The 20,592-nt window shown below is 43.9% G+C and overlaps 7 protein-coding genes across 7 annotated transcripts; 4 read left to right on the forward strand and 3 right to left on the reverse strand.

Annotated features, from left to right (window-relative positions):
- Positions 1–477: 477 nt before the first annotated feature.
- Positions 478–3,123, reverse strand: L199_003193 (uncharacterized protein; the record flags this gene model as incomplete). The annotated part of the gene is made up of 8 exons (XM_064888929.1): positions 478–954; positions 1,035–1,416; positions 1,524–2,209; positions 2,314–2,642; positions 2,709–2,761; positions 2,815–2,893; positions 2,957–3,000; positions 3,062–3,123. The coding sequence occupies 8 exons, from the start codon at positions 3,121–3,123 to the stop codon at positions 478–480; spliced, it is 2,112 nt and encodes a 703-aa protein (XP_064745001.1).
- Positions 3,124–3,941: 818 nt separating this feature from the next.
- L199_003194 (uncharacterized protein) lies at positions 3,942–4,823 on the forward strand (the record flags this gene model as incomplete). The annotated part of the gene is made up of 3 exons (XM_064888930.1): positions 3,942–4,124; positions 4,228–4,602; positions 4,710–4,823. The coding sequence occupies 3 exons, from the start codon at positions 3,942–3,944 to the stop codon at positions 4,821–4,823; spliced, it is 672 nt and encodes a 223-aa protein (XP_064745002.1).
- A 324-nt stretch (positions 4,824–5,147) lies between these two features.
- L199_003195 (uncharacterized protein) lies at positions 5,148–8,556 on the reverse strand (the record flags this gene model as incomplete). The annotated part of the gene is made up of 8 exons (XM_064888931.1): positions 5,148–5,426; positions 5,491–5,774; positions 5,835–5,978; positions 6,045–6,482; positions 6,551–7,616; positions 7,689–7,798; positions 7,859–8,097; positions 8,171–8,556. 8 exons carry the CDS (start codon positions 8,554–8,556, stop codon positions 5,148–5,150), a joined length of 2,946 nt encoding a protein of 981 aa, XP_064745003.1.
- Positions 8,557–8,841: 285 nt separating this feature from the next.
- Positions 8,842–10,506, forward strand: L199_003196 (uncharacterized protein; the record flags this gene model as incomplete). The annotated part of the gene is made up of 5 exons (XM_064888932.1): positions 8,842–8,989; positions 9,047–9,235; positions 9,305–9,960; positions 10,045–10,279; positions 10,343–10,506. The coding sequence occupies 5 exons, from the start codon at positions 8,842–8,844 to the stop codon at positions 10,504–10,506; spliced, it is 1,392 nt and encodes a 463-aa protein (XP_064745004.1).
- Positions 10,507–10,636: 130 nt separating this feature from the next.
- On the reverse strand, positions 10,637–15,314 carry L199_003197 (uncharacterized protein; the record flags this gene model as incomplete). Its single annotated transcript, XM_064888933.1, has 13 exons — positions 10,637–10,765; positions 10,857–10,966; positions 11,038–11,125; positions 11,213–11,327; positions 11,416–12,218; positions 12,273–12,380; positions 12,433–12,519; positions 12,590–12,826; positions 12,886–13,062; positions 13,117–13,288; positions 13,350–14,591; positions 14,659–14,804; positions 14,910–15,314. 13 exons carry the CDS (start codon positions 15,312–15,314, stop codon positions 10,637–10,639), a joined length of 3,819 nt encoding a protein of 1,272 aa, XP_064745005.1.
- Positions 15,315–15,694: 380 nt separating this feature from the next.
- Positions 15,695–16,775, forward strand: L199_003198 (uncharacterized protein; the record flags this gene model as incomplete). Its single annotated transcript, XM_064888934.1, has 5 exons — positions 15,695–15,723; positions 15,784–15,805; positions 15,869–16,251; positions 16,321–16,498; positions 16,617–16,775. The coding sequence occupies 5 exons, from the start codon at positions 15,695–15,697 to the stop codon at positions 16,773–16,775; spliced, it is 771 nt and encodes a 256-aa protein (XP_064745006.1).
- Positions 16,776–17,604: 829 nt separating this feature from the next.
- Positions 17,605–19,998, forward strand: L199_003199 (uncharacterized protein; the record flags this gene model as incomplete). Its single annotated transcript, XM_064888935.1, has 9 exons — positions 17,605–17,822; positions 17,931–18,080; positions 18,170–18,274; positions 18,384–18,562; positions 18,621–18,685; positions 18,737–18,923; positions 19,028–19,500; positions 19,577–19,636; positions 19,702–19,998. 9 exons carry the CDS (start codon positions 17,605–17,607, stop codon positions 19,996–19,998), a joined length of 1,734 nt encoding a protein of 577 aa, XP_064745007.1.
- Positions 19,999–20,592: the final 594 nt, after the last annotated feature.

Consider the following 20,592-nt stretch of genomic DNA (forward strand, 5'->3'; position numbering starts at 1 on the left):
GATTGAGTTGGTGGATGTCAATATAAGGAGAGACAGAGGACATGGAAATTATGAATGTACAGATGAATGATCATCCGTATATCCATATTTTTAAGGTATACTCAGAACATATAGATATAGAACGAATGATACGATAGAAAACCGGAATGCCGGAAAAGAACGGAATGAAATAAAAAGTCAATATGAAAATAGCGAATATCAAAAATGCATATATATAAAGTGTGGTATACTGTACATGTTCAGTATTTATACGATAAGATAGAAGTTGCAACTCGTTTGACAGGCCTGCACAGTGTTTCAAGAGATAACATGTTTTCCATCTTGTTCAAAAATAATGAATACGAAAACGTATATATCCAATTTCATGTATGAAAATTAATGATCAAGTAAGCACCAGGAAAGTACTCAGGCAATCCACCATGGAGATTACTCATCTCATATATGTTATAGTCCATCCATGATGATGACAGTTTCAATCTACAGAGTCAAAACGGCCACTTCCAACCCAGTCCTATTTTCCAACTGATCCCTAGGTTTACCTATGAAATCTTCCGTCTCAGCTGTGATTTCCCTCCAATTGGCATTCAACACCATTTCTATATCTCTCATATTCCTAGCTAAAGGCTTAGCCTTGACCTCTTCCTCATCCTCCTCCTCCTCCTCTCCTTCTTCGTTGTGATGGTTGAGTAGAAGTTCATGATGTTCCATACCATCTTTATGTGCTTCTCCTGGTGATGTCACTTTCCTCTTTCTCAATCCTTCCTTGCTATGTTCATGGTCATGAGCATGTTTACCATCATACGAACACCAAGAATGAGCACCTCCTTTTTCCGTAGGACGAGGTTGACGTTCGGGTATACCTAGGATATCCGGTGCGCTCATGTCCAGCGATGGGAGGAAAGGTTGATTCAAGTGCGAGAGAACTACATGTGAAGCTGGGATGTGCGTGGGGAACTGTACATGACGCGACACCCGAACGGAATGAGGTAAGTCAGCGGAAATATTAACATGGATAGTACATAGGTTGAACTTACCGCAGTCACTTGAGCAATCTGATGAGCGATCCTCAACACATACTTATCCAGATCCAAATCACTCTGATCATACGCAAAGGGCATCTCGATCTGCATCCCTATCTCCAAGAAACCCAAATAAATGGTAGCTGTCAGAGCTACCGCTGGGATAGTTACCCATCCGATATAATTGTATACCTGAAATGGGAGAAAGAACAAGTATATGTATACCGTCAATCTGAGATGAAAAGTGTATGCACTGGGTATTTTCTCTGTGGCTAGTTTTTCAAGGTCCGATATGGCTTTTTGTAATTCCATTAGGGTTGTTAGCGTCGGTGAAATAAGGGAGGAATGCAATAATCCTCGGGTTATCAGGTCGGTGATGTATACCTGAAGGTACATTCTACAAATATGAATTCGAAGACCAGATCACAATCATCAGTTATGCTCTCACACTGTTAGTCATGGGTCTTTTGGTATACTCTTGTGAGACCAGATGATGACACTCACAAAATCTCCTGTGGTATTTCCATCGTACTACCCATTTTCCTCTTCCTCTTTCCCCCTTTTGCCCTCTCATTATCTTCTCCAATCTTATGCCATCTGAACCAATCGTAAACAATCTTGAATATCCTAAGGGGAGGGAAGAAATCCCATATTTTGGGTGTAGGTGGATGTCTAGGAGGCATCAATTCAACAGTTGTCAAAGTGATATTCTCTCCCTCAGGACCCAGACCACCTGAGCCTGGTCTACCCGATCTAACAGTTTGTAATGAAGATCTCTGTCTGTTCAAAGCGAATACATCCGGATTATCGACCGTTACGAATGACTTGGCACTTTGAATTGCCAGATTCTTGAAAGCTTTAGGATCGGTAGTCGAGCCAGTATGCGAACCATCAGGTGATCCCTTTTCGGTATCAAGGAATGGATCTGGGATATTATCACGTTGGTTTAGCGCATCAGTCCTAAATGCCACAGAGGTGGTTAAGGGGACGGCAATGGAATTGGTGAATTTGCCAGCTTTTTCACGAGGTAGGCCGTTCTGCCATAATGCAAGGATATGAGATCGGTCGATAGGTGGGTATGCTGATGGGTTGTATTTGGGTAAAAAAGCGATGAGGTGGTACAGATCGGAATAAAAGGGACCTGTTTCGCCTCGCAGAGCATGTTTCATCGATACAGCGAATGCTTGGACCTAAGTGATTGAGAACGACGGGAAGTACAACCAATGCATCAGCTGATTGACATATGTATATCATGATGAGTGACACGGATTCACAAGTGAGAAGGTGTACTCACCAGACCGATATACGTTTTTTTCTCAATCAGTCCCTGCATATTCAATCTAGCTTTCTCCTCTTCTTTCTTTTTCTTCTCAATCTCTTCTTGGTTCTCAGCTGTATCGGACGAAGAGGATGAAGAATGGGTTGAAGATGGTGCTGTGCTATATCCATCTAACGTTTCTTTTGATGTTTCTTTCTTCACTTGCTCCTTTTCTTTCTCTTTTTCTTTCTCGTCTTTCTTCTTACCGTCCTCTTTGGGTGGTGGAGGAGCGTTGGGGACTTGCATCCAGATTATCATTGCCAATTGTCTAGAATTAGAGGTCAAGTTGGACCAAACGTTACGTCCTGTTCAACAAATACGTTGTGTCAGTTTGATCAGAGTCTCAATAGGATGACTGTTAGTAAGCCCACCATCCCACCATCTTCCGTATGAACTGTTAGTCTTGAACGAGACGATCAAAGAGCTAAACCAGCACGTCAGTTGTGTATATCGACGGTAAGACATATGTCAACTCACACGATAGTACCGAGGACAGTGAGCATGACTGAATTTATTCCGAGACTAGTACTGGTGAATCTACTGACGCAGCATACCACTGTACCACAGTATGATGATTAGCTTGATTCCCCATTTTCTGTGGATTTTACTTATTACCCACTTGTTGCTATACCAGAAAAGAAAAGAACCATAGGCCAAATATCACTGATCGACCATGATACATCAGTTCCACAGAGTCCTAGGTAATGAGTCGTATCGCACTCACTCTAATACGGTCGAAGCGAACTTGTACGCCGTCCAAGCGAAAGCATGTTTGAGGGACGGCATGCTGTTGGTGTTGGTTTCGGTACTTGACCGGTATTTGATGTTTTGTCAGAATCAAGACCAATATAATTTAGGAATGTTTGCAAGTAGGTCGAGTAATGACCAGCAGACAGAATAAAGAGTGTTAGAAGTCGAGAAAGAAGACCAGCAGTTTCTGATGGGTTAGTATGTAATAAGAGTAAGTATGAGAAAGAGAGAGGATGAAAGGATTGGGTGTATAGTATATATATGTGCGGCTTGTTGACTTCATTGCGGAGGTTGCACTTGCATCACCCTCGTGTGAGCCCTAATCAGTCTAAGGAACGCCTTTTCGTCGTTTTTTTTTGCATGGGAGAGTGATGATCAGGATGATCATGGTAACCATAACCATCCTGTTCTCGTGAAACTGAGAAACACGCACTTTGGCATAGTTTGTGAAACGCAAATCAAGGATCATTAAAAAACGATTTGCCCCGCATTTCCTACACCATACGTCGCACAGCAGAGTCTCGAACGTACTCGTAGGATCATGTGTATGCACAGATCGAGTGTCACGCTGTGTGTGCTTGTGAAATTTGTGAAGTGAACAACAAAAGGGACGAGTGAAGACCTGTTAATAAGAGATACCTTCCTTTGAAACCCATTCAAATAGCAATCTTAGCTTTCTTTACCTTCATGATTTTGATTCCGTCGTATCTCAGGCACACTTCTTCACTGGCTTCGAGACGGAATCCTGGAATGGTTCGATTTGGAGTGGAAAGACTCGAAGTTGTACAAGGATTATCGATACACTGAAGTACCATATAAATCCCGACCAGACCCAATCAGTCTATACAAACGATATGGAGACCTACACCTTGCCTTCCTTCCCTTCGGAATATTCGACAATCCACCTATGTTACTTCCAAAACGTCAGAAATTCACCCGAGATCAAAAAACGACTGGTAGTAGCAGCAACGACGAAAGGTGAGGAAGGTGAGAAGTTGAGGAGTGAAGTAGATTTCGGCTTCTTGGAAGGTGACGTGGTGAGTATAAGATAGGACTTGTTCTACTGGATGAACGAACCCATCTCAACTACAATGTATGATTATAGGAGTACTGCTGATATTGTTGAATTTGATTCCACAGTTGGTATCAAAAGATCATCTTTTAACTTCTATACTTACAACCCTCTTATACTCTTTCCCTTCGACCTCAAACTCCAACAGCGAGATACCGTCCATAGAACCTCTATCGATCTCATCAACCGCTACCAAGCCAAAGACACGTACTCACAATTTACATTCTGAAATACTGTTAACCCTATCTCCAAATAACAATATAACCGATTCGATACGTCGTCATGGGATATCCGATACCACCTCGAACCTCGTCGTAGTGAAATTTACGAATTCTAGTCAAAGCCAGGAGAGTGTACATGAGGGGATAAAGAGAGTTGTTGACGGGGAGTTGATAGGATTGGACGGAATTGAAAGAAACACAGATTGGACGAGGGTCGATAAGGTGGGTTTCTGAACGGAAGGGACATTTGTCATAGCCCACTCTTGCGGACTATACATCATATGATGAAGAGTAGGACCGACTGACGTTATCTTCTGATGATTGATTAGATATATAAATTATCAGAATTGAATGCTCTCAAGTCATCGCACACTCCAGAAGACATACTCAACAAGAAGAAATCGGCTGTGATCAGTGCAGTAGGAATCAAAAATGTCATTTAGACTGAAGGAGGCTAGATATATATATATATATACATACATACAGAAGTATAGAGCAGACAGACAAATGACAACCGGATCTCAACGCTCATCAGTCATCCCTCAAAATTAGAAGGAGGAAGGAGGCATGGTTTTACATATTTGTTTGAAATTCCGATATGGTTCGATTCCACAATTGGTAGTACATTGTAGAGTAGCTATCACCTCTTCACGGTTTTCAATGAATACGTAGATATCTTATTTCGCATATTGAATCTGATACCCCGCATCTCATATACCATAATTATATAATATACATCTGAATGCATGCATGCATCATCAACCCCACTACGCAGCAATACTTAATAATCCCATCCTTTTCCCGGGTTTAGCAGCCACCACCGGACTCCTGAACTCGGTTCCAGTTCCAGTGCTGGTGGTGATGGAAGGTGCACCGAATCGCAACAGAGCGGCGTTCCTTCGTGTATCATGTGAATGTCCTTTGTTACTTGTTTGTCGTGGTGGGGGAGTAAGATGGGAGAGGAGAGGATATAAGAGGAGTTGTGATTTCCTTAAAGATTGATCTATAATTTCTTGAAGTGCACCGAGGGTGAATGATGGGGATGTCTATGATCATAACATATCTCAGTCTACCTCGTCTGGGATGTCCAACAGTAGAAATGAAACTAACCTCTTTCGATACCCGTTTGATCAATCCATCTTCACCGACTTTCTCTCCACTTAGATTGATCAAGAATCCAATATCCACCAATAACTGTATCCTACCTTCCGTAGATATCTCTTGGGTCTTCCATCCTTCCAACTCTTTAGCGCTCTTTACAAAATCTTTTACCAATTTTTCCACTACCGTCAAACTCGAGTTGAGCGAAGGTGGTATACCGAGTGAAGTAGTGGACCTGACCAATGATTGAAGGGATACCATAATGGGATGAGAAGGCGATGAAGGTAAATCTCCTGAATACCGATCATCCGTTAATCTTACCCTTAAACAGTTGCAATCAGGTATGAACTCACCTTGCCAAGAAGACTTGATCTCTTGAGATCCTCTATATGGCTCGAAGAGCGGAGCAAGTGAGACGAGCGCTTCTTGGATCGATCGTTCTTTCCATTTTGTCGTAGACTTTTTATGAACAGCCAACAAACTCTTCTCAACGTTATCTGTGTAAGATCAACAAGATCAGCTGTACCACTCAATCGAATATGAATACATCCAACCTAGCTCACCTCGATCAATCTTCCCATATCCAGCTACGTCATCCAAGAAACCACTTTCCTTCCCATTACCAAGGTACAAAGCTACCCTCCCAACGAAGATCTCAGCTTCGACCCCAACCTTGCCATCTCCTCGTGTCGATCCCATACTTTCCAATATCCTATCCAACACTTTGATCAAACCGTTCAAAGTGGCATTTATCTGTTCTGAGTAGTTATCATATAACAGCTCAGGCAGGTCGGACATATCCTCTTTGATGTTTTTAGCCGTCTCTTCCAAGGTGTTCAAGACGCTGTCTAGGAGGGGTGTCCTGTATGAAGATCTCTTACGGAGGGTGGAGCGGAAATTGGTGAATGCCGTATTATGCGATGTGGCTGAGAATGATGCACTGGCAGTAGGGCCTGTGGGGAACGAGACATCTGAGAAAAGGATTGATTCGGGTGATATTTCTGTAAAAAAAGAAAGATTATATAAACTTGAATTCCCATAAGCGATATGTATTCAGGATCGAGCTTACCTAATTTCTCAGAGCCATTCCTCACTTTCTCTCCAGCTTCTCGTATTTCTTTCTCTGCATTGCCCACTAACAAACCCAGTTTCTCACTCCAAACGTCTTTCACTCTCTTACCCCATTCATCCTCAAGTGCTGACCTAATGGCTTCCTCGAATTCTCCTTGCTGCAATAGGTTATTCAGGGAATTCCTTACTGCCCAGATATCCTTGACGTTCTTTAGATCTTTCAGCCAATCAGGTATAGATCCCTTCAACAAGTTGATCGATCCTTGCTCCCAGGCTTGGAGCTTATCAGAAATGGTGGGTGATGAAGACGGTGCGATAAACGGTGTGAAACCTATGATGTTGTTGGGCAAGTATCTTAGCAGTATTTGACTGGATGGTAGGTTCTGTATAACCTCTGAGGAAGTTATCGGTGGACTACTTGTTATCCCATTTGCCGAAGGAGAAGTGTTGAGCGAAGGTGTGTATTTTAAGGGTAATGAGATACTAGCTAATCTTGAGGCTCTTCGCTGATGCGAATTTTGTCTGGAACTGATAGGAGGTGGACCAGGTGTCGCATTCGAACCTGCACTCGTAGTGTTATCTCCCACTTGGATCAGTCTCATCATCTCTTCTATCAAGCTTTCTTTCTGCCCTTGTGATATGTTCTTTTCGAACACTGTCTTGACGGACGATACAGTCTCCAGCATCAAGGTTACTGAATCAGTTATGACACTTGATATCGTCGAACGTTCCTGTACGATTGATCGGGTGATGGCTGCAGCTTGTATCCTTGAATTCGACCTTTTACGATTCCCTCTATCTTTTTCTGGTGATTTTGAAGGGTCCGCGTTCACTTCGACATGTTGTAAGGTATCTCTGAGGGCTTTGGTGCGTTGAGATAACAGTAGGTCTAGGGCATCTGAGACAGGAAGGTTGTCCAACAAGATGATAGCTAGTAAAGTCTCTGATAAGGATCTTGAATCGAGTTTATCCTTGGTTCGTAAAGACGCTGTGGCCCTCTGGACGATTTGTGTTCGGAAGGGAAGGAGGGTTTCCCATTGCTTTTGTAGAAGCGGGAGGTATGCCTATGATAGTTACAACGACGAATAGTTAGCTGTCACGCTCACCCACGAGTACGAGAAGAGACCACAACTCACCCCGTTCTGTTCCTCTGGCATGGAATTCAAGCTCTCTTTGACTACTCTAGTGATCAACCATAAAAATGCAGCATTCAGATAACTATGATGAGCCAAATACGAATATAAAGCTAAAGTGAACTAAAGTCAGCTGGGTCTGTCTACCATTATAAAGAACGGAATCGGCTCACCTTCTGGGGCATCCAAGAGGAGTTTCATATGAGCAGCAGTAGGCAACATATTAATTAAATCATCTTCCTCGGTTGAATTGGCATTCCCATCTTCCGAATTATCACCGTCCAAAGTGATATTTATATCTGGATTACTACATGATCTGGCTATTTCCCTTAACGAATCTGAGAGTCTGAGTGAAGATGCATGGAGAGATTCGATTTGCGTAGCTGAAGTGAGGAGATCACGATATCGCGTACTGAGGAGCAAGATGACAATCATCATGTCAGCTCATCCGTCTATGCTGATATGCAATGGTTGGTCTCACTCACCCTACCATCAGCCTCAGTTCGGATTGCTTGTTCAACGCATCACTCCTCATTTTACTTTCCACCCTTTTCACCTCGTTGACTGGTAACCTCCTAAATACCTCGTCAGGCTCCATGTTCGCCCAATCATCCTTCGAGGTAGGAGTTAAAGTCCCACTCCCCTGTCCATCGGCATTGATGCGTTTCCTCCTTCCTGCTCCTAGGACCGTGGGTGTGGACGTGCCAGCTACTGAAGGAGCGATGGATGGTTGACGGAAAGAGTTTGGAATAGATGGTCTAGGAACGTAAGAAGGTGTTCGGATGGATCGTTTGGAGGAAGATGCGTCGGGGGTGCTGTAGGTGGGTAAGGTCGGGTAGGGCGACGGACCGGGGGTGGAACGGACTGACATGGTGATAAGGTCGAGCTGCAGACACTGCACTGCACAGCTGGTGCCTTCTACAAGGAAAGAGCGGTCTAAGAGTGACTGGCTTGATGGACACCTTGATCTTGGGAGGTTGTTCCGTGTCATTAGATTGCTGTCACTGGTAACGTTGTTGTTCGCTTCAGGGTCAGAACACGTGACACAAACGGCGACCTCCGCAGTTGATCGGTTATCTTCTCGAGATCAACTGGGAGTGTCTCGAAAGAACCTGTTCCTTTGTATATCATAACCTGCCCTCAAGGCAAGATCAAGATGGCGATAGTAGAAGATATCACATCTGCAGATGACCGTTTGGAAGACAAATCAATCTCCAAGGAGCGGCTGACGAGCGATATCGAGCGATTGACTAAGCAGTTGACAGTCCCAGCTGAATTGGTCCCGGGATTTATGGCAAGTCAAGGTATGTCGCATCCTAATTTCACCTAAACCTGAAAACTGACCCATATCGTATCTATAGATGACGCTGGTCTGTCACGATATCGCAACAAGTCTCTGGATATCCTATACGAAGTAAAGAAGAATCTGGAACATCCATACTGGGAAGAAATAGAACCTGAGATTCAATTACGATTAATCGAAAACGTCCTTCGTCTGAATGGCGTTAGAGATCCATGGTCTTCTGTAGAGATACGTTCAATCATACAAGGTAAGCTAAAGTTTCCGGTATAGATCCAGTAAGGATTGAGGAGCTTACTATTCAGTGCGTGCAATATAGATATTATACCTCATCTATCAACCTCCATTCCACTCCTCATCCTTCCAACTCTCAAACCATATTTCGCTTCCCACCCATCCCTCTCATCCTCTTCCAGAGCCCTCAGTCGTCCAGTGGGAGGTACAGACTCCTCCATCGACTTACACGATGTACAACCATTCAAAGATCCATCCTCATGGGGAAATATCAGCCTCCTATCTTACTCTGTTCAGCACCTGTCCCCTGTCGATGTCGAAAAGAACATCGGATTGATACTTCCTCCCACGTTGGTATTGATGGATGACTGGGAACCGTCTTATCGGCTTAGAGGAGCAGAGATATTGGACATATGGGTAGATAAACTAGATGAAGGACTGATGAAAAGAATGGGTATAGATAAATTATTAATCGATTCGTTGATTCATACGATATCCTTGTCCAGTAATCCACCGTTAAAAGGTTTATTACAGATTGCTTTGAAAGTAATTCAGAAATGTACGGAACCTCAATCTCAGACAAGGACGGAATATTATAGTGAGATTGTAGAAAAGGGTATAATTCAAGGATGGACCTACGCACCATCCGGTCTGGAAGGTAGAGAAGTGTTGATGAATATCAATGAGATGTTAGAAGGTATGATGGAAGTTATGGGAACAGGTATAATAAGGTGGTTAAAGGTGAGTCAATCACATAATCAACGGATAATGTGGATTATGAATGCGAACGGATCGGCTGATATGATGATGTTCTGTGGGATATAGAATATAATTCCAAATTTACTTCAACCGCTACAATTTCCCCCTACAGCTTTGGTCTTACCTCACTATCAATCGAATCTGCGCTGTCTTTTGAGAGTGATGAGGACATCACGAAAGACTGGTAGGATGGAAAGGTGGAGAGGTCAGATATTGAATATCCTCTGTAGATTGTGGGTACAGTTGAAAGAGAGACGAGGGTTGGAAGATGAAGATGACGGAATTAACGATAACAAAGATGGTCAGTTTCACGTTATGGTATAAGATAGCACAAGCAAAGCTGATCTTCTTCTATCTTTATCAGACATCGAGATCGATGTCCGAACACTGATCAAGCAGATCTTCACAGAGTTATCTGAACAAGTTCCTTCAGTCAGAGATGATGAATATCGGACATTGTTAGACCTCTCTCCAGGGATGTTTGGTGATCTTATATCGTCAATAAACATCATGGAAACATCGAGCTAAGAAGGCTATCCAATGTCAAGGACCAACTTATACCCGGCACCCATATACCTCTCAATCAATATCTGTATGTAACTGTGAACCAGAGATAACCAATGCAATGCATATATGCTACATCTCTTTGCTTTTACTTCTATCTCTCCTTGTTTGATCTTGAGATAGGTGGATATCTACAGAACTTATCTGATATGGCGACTACAGCATAATCTCCAGGTAAGGAAGATGATATCGTATATGTGTTTTCCCAAATATCCGTTATCGTCTAAACATTTAGAACATATCAGCTTTGCGAGATCTCTCACAACCCAACAAATTGAGAAAAGACAAGGGAGAAGATGGGAAACAGTATTTACCTGAGTCTCGACTACTTCTGATTTCGATCCATACTGTTCTGATCTAGTATACGTAAATGAGAACGGTGCAGTACCAGTGAAATGGACTGCAAAAGTTGCAGGTTCATCTCCTACACAATAGTTTATAATCAGCTTTATTCTCTACGTTGATCATACCTCATTTGCATAGGAAAACGCTTACCCTCTCTCAAACTATCTTCACCTTCTACGATCTTGGCTTTAGGTAAGGCATGAACGGTCCGTTTCATACCTTCGACTTGTCTCTTACACTGAGCGAAATCGCATGATTGTCAGCCATGGGCGCCATTGAAAGACTCGAGGAAAAGGGTAAGAAGCGAAAATGTCGTAGGACTCACTTGATTATCTTTCAATGCGACTGATCTCACTTTGAACACACCTTTCTCTTCAGCAAACCTCGAAAACCTAGACGCTGACGAAGTGACTTTATGTTTTTTATTGAGCCATTCGTATCTATATCGTCACATGGATCAGGTCAGCCTCGTTTCGTTCTTCAACATTGAATACTATGACGAAAGGGGGGCTGACTAGCTAGACTCACTCAATTGTCCAAGGTGATTTCCCTTGTAATAAGAAATCCAAACTATCTCCCACACAAAGATCCACTTTCTCATCGACCGCAACTATTCGAGCACTCTCAACCACTTCCACTATCGTCCGTAGCTCATCCGTGTCATTGATCACTTGTTCACATCCTGATGAATCTTCTAATCGATTAATTGTAATTTCATGTCTTCCAATTTCCTTTAATTCATATTGAGGTAAATTCAATCTCCATTCACTATCTCTTATATCCTCCACAATGAAGGTCTTGATTGAGGTAGAAGCTGGTTTCCTAACTGAAAGATGTAATTTGAAAGGGGCCGATCCTTTAAGTTGTATCTTAGCATCTGAAGAATCCAATTTGGAATCTAGACATAATGCTTTCGTATTCTGTTTGATGAATGATACAGAAGGTCTAGAATGAACTGAATGTTCCAACGAGATCTTCACGTCGGTATTAGGGTAATTACCATCACCGATACTTGTGAAATCATATCGATGATATCCGGGTTCACTAGATAAGTGTAATATTCCAGTTTCCTGAGCGCTCTTGAGCTTATGTTTCGATACTCTCCCTTCGGAAGTGTAGGCGTAGTTGAGTTCGTATGGCGCCTGGCCAGTGAATTTCAAGGCGACCTGCTGTTCCTGTCCTGCACAGAGATTCTTGTGCTTGAATGAGTTGGGCGAAGAGAGGGATATACCCTGTGTCTGTTGCAGTGAGACCACGGGACGGGGTCTGAAGTCGATTTCGAATGTAGAGTCGATAGGTGAGATGTCACCCTCACAATGAGCATCTTTGATCTGCGGCGGACTCGTGTCAGCTGTGTTTTCAAGATCCTGGAAGATGCAGCTCACCTTGACAAGCTTGTATACTCCTTTCTCCGATAAGCTGAGATGGTTGTTGGGATCTCGGACGGTAATTTTGCGGTCTTTGCCGTTGATGGAGTAGGTGAGATCCCAAGGCTGAAAAAGGTGTCAGCTATCAACGAATCCTCTCATATACACCGTAGCTTACTGCTTCTCCGGTCAATCTCAATGGCGCTTTCGCTACCTCGCCTTCAGTGATTGTAACCTTTTGGCTCTTGGCGAATCTGGCAGTAGGCTACAAGAACCCCTTATCAGCTAAAAAGTTCCTTGGAACATCCATAGAATTCGAGGAAAGGAATGTGTACCTTCTGTCTCCTGATATCAACCTCAATAGCAGGTGTAGTGAGTTTCCTGACGCACCCATTGCCATCTTCGATCGAAACCAAGGCAATAGTAAGTTTACCGTTCGCGCCGCTCTTAGCTGACAGCTCATCAGGAACAGGTACAGATATCTTAGATCGTCCAGTGTTGATGGGTACAGTGACGTTCTCAGATCGGGTCGACCATGATTTGACATAAGCTAATTTGAGAGGTGCGATACCCTGTAGACATTCCAGCGCTCAGTTTCGGCTCTATTGAAAATCGATCTTCGATTACTCACCCTCGCTTCGATGTCCACGTCAACCTGATCACCTGAACAAGCATAAAGGGTATGTCTCCTCGTGTCTCCTATTCTACCCGTCATATCGACGTTGGCCAATGGGTGTACAGTCTGCTTGATAGGTGATTTATCAAGTTTGACACCTTTGTATCGCCTATCGCTGAGTGATGTAAAGGTCTATCATACCTGTCAGCTACAATCTTCATATGACAAATCACTGGGATAGCTTACATAGGTATATTCCCCTTCATGTTCGGGACGGAGAACAACAGATCCATGATGGGTGTGGAAAGTCTCTGTTAGAGTTCTAGCTCTTCCACCTTTACGCTGTTCGGTATAATCCAATCTAAAAGGTGGTGATCCCGTGAAATCAAATGCGGCAGTCGCACCAACATCCATCGCGCTGCATATCATATGACATCACATCAGCTGAAAGATCCTCATCATCATACAGCTGAACTCACCATTCATGCAATGTAGTCACGCTCATATCCATCGTAGGGAGCGGCACCATCTGCACAGTACAGCTCGAAGGCTCCATCACGCCTCCTGCACATGGCCCCTCAACATCCATGAGAGTGTATGTACCAGGTTCCGATACACTTATATCTTCCCTTTTCTTCGATACCTCCAATTTTCTAGTCGTCTTCTTTCCGTCAACGGCTTCAAAGGAATAGGTTACTTCTAGGTCTTTTTCCAAATTTCCGTCAACTACAACTTGTACGGGTATATTCGATTTCTGATTGTGAAGCAGTTGAATAGTCGAGGGACAATCGAACCGTACCGAAGGGCGGGGAATGACGTTGAAGACCTTTTCAGCAGAATGACCAGAAGGACTATACGTGTTGTGTAGAGCGTCGGTGACGGATGTTAACGATAATGTGAAAGTACCAGGTTGAGAGTGTGATACTCTCAGAGGAACAACATGAGTTTTGGAGACTTTGTCTCTTCGCACTAAAGCAAGATCATCAACAGGTTCTAAATCTTCTTCTATACCTTCTATGACCCCGGTATCAACTTTATTCCCAGATCTTTTCTTCCAACCAACCTTCAGTGGTCCAACACCCCTCACTTGGAATTTGGCAGTTTCTTCTTCTCCTACACATCTCAGTTCGGGTATCTTGGCTTTATCTCCTTTAAAGATCAACTTGTTCTGTTTTTCTTCCTCGATGAATTGTCCACCGGCTGGACATTCAATTACGATCGCCTCTTTATGAGGTGTAATATGGAATCTATCTCCTCTTTTGTCCGTTACGCTCTTCAAAGTGATCAAGCTTGGTTTATCTACGGTAATGAATAGGACATTCTGCGAAGAGGCTAGATTCCGCGGAACGAGAGCCATCGAATCGGCCGGTTTGACCGAAGGTAATTTGGCTATTTCCATTTCTAGACTGTTTGTGTTCTTTCCTTTGAGATCTGAACGAAGGATCAAAGCTGATAATGGATCTGTCTCGGGTTCTTCAGCATCTCCATCTTCCAAATCGTCATCTCCATCTGTTATGCGCAATCTTGGCGGTCGAGTTGGTGCTCGTTTCATCTGACTGCCTAAGACTTTCTCTAGCGTGGCATGACCTGTCTCGAGCGATCGAACGAAGTAGGTGACTTCTTCTGGTATTGAGTTGTTGAATAGGATTGGGATGTGAAGGAATTCTTGGGAATCGTGAGGGATACAGTAAGAGAGAGAAAGGGGATTGAGGGTAGCGGTGCTATGACAGCGATGTGAGCTTGATGCGTGCGCATTGCATTGTTAAGATGAGCATATGAGAAACATACCTATAAGGCAACAGTCGGATCTTATGTATACCTTCCAAATGGGATGGCTCGCTATATCTTTTGAGGGAATATAACCAATTCCAATACCACTCTCCTCCTAAAGCAGCAGGACCAACAACGTTGATTGTGAACAACGCGGCGCTGGGCTATATTGAGCAAATCAGCATATTGCTTGAGAGCCGACCATACCACAAGGATACGGAACATCATTTTATCATGCGTATGTTCTTTTAAATAGGCAAATCACTTACCTCCACAATCAACCAGCATATCAAATTGACCAGCCCGCTCAACCCAGCTAGCATAACCAACTGCTTATACGACGGCGACAGCATCGGTATCCTTAACATCCCCACTAGCCATAACCCCGCAATCTCAGCTATTGTCCATCCTATGACCGAGTAAGGACCCTGTATCTTCAAGCTAGACGACCATGTTGGCGTTATATCCAAATGTAGCAATGGTGAAAATGTATCCCACAATTTCGAAATTTCGATTAAACCGAAAATAGCAGTGAAGAACAGCCGCTGTTCGGAGGGTGTGAGCCATGTTGATGGTATTACTGGTGGTGGAGGGGGAGGAGGAGCCGATGAAGGAGGAGCAGGAGCAGGAGTAGAGGATTTGAGTGGGGTGCCGAGCTTGGAATTGCTCGACATGATGAGATGATCTTATCGTTGATAGACCATAAGAGTGATCGTTCTCGTGAGAGGAACCACAATGTACGTTTCTTCCTGGCGAGTGAGGCCTTTCTCAGGCGGTCCTTCTGTGTCTTCGTTGTTCGTTGTTGCTGTTATGTGCCTGTTAAACGAGGAAGCAAGATGAAAATTCGGACTGAAGGTGATCATCGATTCCTTGAGTGACGCATGATTCACGGAGATTGGGCGATACTCCGCGACTCACCATGTCATGAGTTAAGTTACTCGTCAACATGGATATCGAACTGTAGATCATCTTCTTGGCCATCTCAACATACCTAGCATCCCAGACACGAACGCGCACCACAGTCTTGCAGCGACAAGCAAGTGAATCAGCCAAAATGAGGGTACAAGGCTGGGACCCAGTGATGTGAGTGATTCTCTACCAAGCGTAGCTTAGCGTGAGTACTGATTATATTGGCATTGACAGGATAATATGTCAAGTTCGTATCGTATATCCCACTCCGGTCAAGACAAATATCTACCTTGTTGCTGATGATCTCATGCGATGGTAGATAATAACACTTCAAACAATTCATTACTTAACCTTATCAATTCTAATCCCCCCATTCCTCACATCATTCACCACCCCCGTCTTACTTTCTTACTCCGGTGGCCCATCGACCGTGTCGCACATAATGGACTGGCGTGAGATGGCTGCGAAACCAACTATATCCAAAACTTCCTTTCCTGGTGTAGAGGGCTTGAGAAAATTACGAGGTGCTTGGGCAGGAGGTAAAGAGATTGGAGCAGTACCCTCTTCCGCGGACGACCTGCCCCAGAATAACCAGGACATAGAAGAGGAAGAAGGGGCGTACGATGAGTATTGGGAATATGGAGTGGATCGAAGGAGAGGATGGGTATTGGGCGGGGTATGGCTGGTGACGTTTGCGATTGAGTGAGTAATAACACCCTTTACCACTTGAGAGGAGACGTGATTGACATTGCTGCTTATTTGTATATACAGTATCGCTCCTCTATATTACTTGATACGTCGTCCGACATATATACTGGATTTCTCCCTTACACTGATATTCAACCATTTCATATTGACTACCTATTATTCTGCTTCGTTTCCTACATCGATATTCTTCTGGTTGATCCAGATAATAGGAACGGTAGTGATGGTTGTGATATCCGAACATGTAAGTGTCACTCTCGGCCCCCGCAACAGACTATCAGGGCTATCCTTTCCTTCCTCACTCTCTAACAGATTGAGCGTTCAGTCGTGACTGACTCCTTACTTTACTGTGAATATGACAGCTCTGCGTGAAAAGGGAGATGCGCTCAGAGTTAGATATAGGTTGGCAACCCAACGTAGAATCTGGTTCATCACAGACTCAAGGTCTACTAGAGAATCAAGAACCCGGTCCGAGTGGTACTGGACCTAGAGCTGAGGCTATAGAATTGCAGGAGAGATAGTTATATTCTGGGACTTTACATGCATCCATCCGTACTCGTGTATCAGTACTAGTTCTTGGCAAATATGCTGAGATTGTGGATCGGACATTACCGCTTGCATGGCTACCCCCTGAACGGTTTCGTCGTCAGATCTCGAAAGATAAAATGCTTTTTGTTCGTGATACTTGTACTTCTTCCACTCCTTCTCACCCCACTCTGGAATGTCGCAGGGACCTCTGAATATGCCTTGCACGCTAACATATCACTGTTTTACTGAAGTTCATGTGTCACTGATCTGCACTGACCATCTTGATATCTGATGAACAGTCAATCAACTTGATTACACATCTATATACACTAAAACACACGGTCTGTCCTACACTTTAGCGCATTCTCTCATTGTTGATGACACACTTCCTGTAGAGTCATCGTCAAGATCCAACCTCAGGGTGATATGGTTGACGCTATGGCCAAGCGGTCTTGGGACCTTGATGAAGGTATAAACATAGACACGCCCTACGGGTCCTGCGAGTATAACTCCGATGAGCTGATAGGTACGAGTTTAGGTACCATACAAGGGGAAGATTTAGTGGGGAGAAGGGTGTTTGAAGATCAATACGACATACACCATTGCGAGTTATCCTCTTCTTCTTCTGGTTCTCGACATGATCAGGTTTGCAATACTAGTACCAATACCAGTATTTTGGACAGCGTAATTCATCAAATCACTTCTGCAAATCGATTTAGGTCATCTTGGTCATACCCTTATACAAGACTTGAAGAGTCATCATATGTCGTACAACCTCACTCTCGTCATTCTTTTATAAAAGACAGCGCCAGAATTCTACCCATGATCACTCTTCCCCTCCTACTCCTCTTCTCATTTTTCTTCCTTTCATCGCCAACATACTCTAAATCGCCTATCGAGATTACTCAGCACTGCTCGTTCATTGGATTGGGTACCGTAGCTAAAGGTCTATCTACATCGGATGGAGCATGTAGATATACAGTAAGGTATGGAAGGGCAGAGAGATGGGGTGAAAGCGAATTGGCAATGGATGATATCAAGTAGGTGAAACTCAAACTTCAATTGGTTCATACTATGTACTGTATCACTGTCATCATTGATGGTCACGCTGACATTGATCCTGACACTGACACCGGTGTCCGGAATAGAAACCAATCCTTCTCGGATCTTCCATCCTCTTGTCCTCAATCACCTGGAAGTTACGTATCGGGCAATGAACAATCTGAAGATTGCTTGTTCGCCGCGATCTATATCCCTCAATCGGCTACTCTTCTCTCGAAATTACCTGTCTTCGTATGGTAAGTACATATACGTATCCCCATTTTACCATATCGATTGTGTGTTCGAGCTGAATGTGAATTTGTACTTTCTCCCCTGTATGATCCAGGTTACACGGAGGTTCATATATCGCTGGATCAGCTTCTGCACCTGGTTTAGACGGATCGAAACTGGCTGTAAAAGGGAATGTTATAGTTGTGGTCCTACAATATCGGTTAGTATTCCTACTATATGACCACTCACACGTTGCCCTCTTTCTGAGATTACCGGAGCTATAATTCTCATGACTGATATGGGGACTGACCCGCTTGCTCGACCGAAAGTCTAGGTGTACTAGGTTTCTTACCTCCTTCGTCTGCATCATCATCCTCAGATCCCAATCTCGGTTTGAGAGATGTCAGACTCGCCCTGAAAGGGATCCAGGAGGGAATAGGTTTCGTGGGTGGTGATGAAGATAAAGTGACCATTGGGGGACAGAGTAGTGGGGCAGGTCTCATCAGAGGTAAGTGGGTGTACCCACCTATCCACGATATTGAAAACTGATAGACCTTGGAATGTAGCATTGCTGGGAGTACCGGATGCGAAAGGATTATTCAGAGGAGCTATTATACAATCTGATCCAATGGTGAGTTACCGAACCTACCTAAATCATATACTGAAGTTCCATTCGTAATAGAGCTACGGGAATGCCCCACCTTCCATCACAACCCAATTACAAGATGCGTTCTACAGTCAGGAACCTATGAATGAATGTACCGACCTGAAATGTCTACAAAGTATTCCTTCAGCTTCCGTTATCACTGCTCAGAACGTGTTGCTTTCGACTGCTCCGCTGATGATTGAGGGATTACCCATATCTATGCGTGAGTGAAGTGGAATCAACCTCCGACCCCCTCATCTTCACATGGATCGTCATCGGTCCTGTGAACCTGTGTTGACCAGCAGTGCTGATCCCATGATGAATTAGCCATTCGTCCAACATTTGGTAATCCAACCTTACCCTCCGACCCTACCGTCTCTTTATTCACTTCCCCCTCTGACCTACCTCTATGGGATATCCCACTGCTCATCACGACAGTGGCCAACGAAGCGGGTACGGCTGTCTCCGAGCTGTTCCCAGCTCCAGTAGCATTATCGCAAGATAGTTATTACGCTACGCTAGCAGCGACTATCGGTTCCGATAGAGCAGAGATCCTATCTTCATCAAGGGAGTATGGTCTCCCGAATGCGACGGGGTATGGCGAAGGTGGAGATGTCTTTAGAGAAACGTATGAGAGAGCAGCGACAGAGGGAACTTGGACTTGCCCCAATAGAGATGTTGCGAAGCGGTGGAGTAGGAATGGTGGCAAGGTATGGGTAGGTCAATGGAATAAAGGTGTTACGTATCCTTCCAATAAGGATAATGGGTATTGTCAGTCGAATGGAAGAGTTTGTCATGAAGTGAGTCATGCAAATGAGCTAAACCATCATGTTCTGTGAGGAGTCAGCTGATTAATCAGGATTGTATGTGATGTAGGATGACATTTATCCTACCTTTGGTACTTCACCAGACAAATCTGCAGAAATATCTGCTTTGGTAAGTTGTCTTTCGCCTGCCTCATCAGTAAATGATCATTTCAGTGGCTGATTCCTGTCTTACAGGAAGAAGACGTTTTCTCATATTGGATATCATTCATCACCACCCTCAACCCCTCACCGTCAACCACCAAACGGGATTATATCGATTGTCGTCGATCTTTCAGAGAATGGGTCTCGTGGTTATGGCCATTCAAAAGAGCCATGATTCCTCAAGTGCGCTCAGGCTCGAGTTCCGAGAACTGGTCGCCTTATACTTCAGAAGCCGACGTCTTGGCTCTAGGTAGTGGAGATATTAGTCGTTGTCCAGAGGGATTTTGGGGTGACAAGGCCAAATACGATTGGCAATTGTATGGACAGTAGGAGTGCGAGTGGTGCTATCAGGCGGATGTGATGGACAATCTTTTCTTACTTTCTCTTTTACAGGTTATATCTCGATATCATCTTGTACAAAGTGCATATATATCTGTTCAACCATCCATCTGATTTGCTTGCACGATCCTGATGAGGAAAACAAAAACAACTGTCCGTTGGAAAACGCGTTTCACAGGGTGGTGGATTTGTTTACATGATTCTGATTACCAATCTATTTTGGGTAGAGACGGAGGTAACACAACGTAAAAGACGCGTGTGAAAATTTAGACTACAAGTCCCTGCCCCTTGGGAGAATGGATCTAATCAAATGGGGAAATAAACAGATTTGTAATGTAGATCGTCGATTTCGATTACAAATGTCCCAGTCCGATTTAGAACGGGATTTGTAATTGCAGTATTTCACGATTGAACCGTTTGTTTGTCATCGGGGTCCGCGTAGACCTTTTTCCCTTTCCAAACCGAAGGCCGTAGGAAACCCGTGGCATGGATATGGATAGGACAGGACAGGGTGGGATCAAAAGCGAGAGCAGACGCACAGATCGTCACTCTCACGAGCATATACAACATCACCGATCCTTTTCT

Source organism: Kwoniella botswanensis, chromosome 1 (genome assembly GCF_036426115.1).
Source record: "Kwoniella botswanensis chromosome 1, complete sequence".
Lineage (NCBI taxonomy): Eukaryota > Fungi > Basidiomycota > Tremellomycetes > Tremellales > Cryptococcaceae > Kwoniella > Kwoniella botswanensis.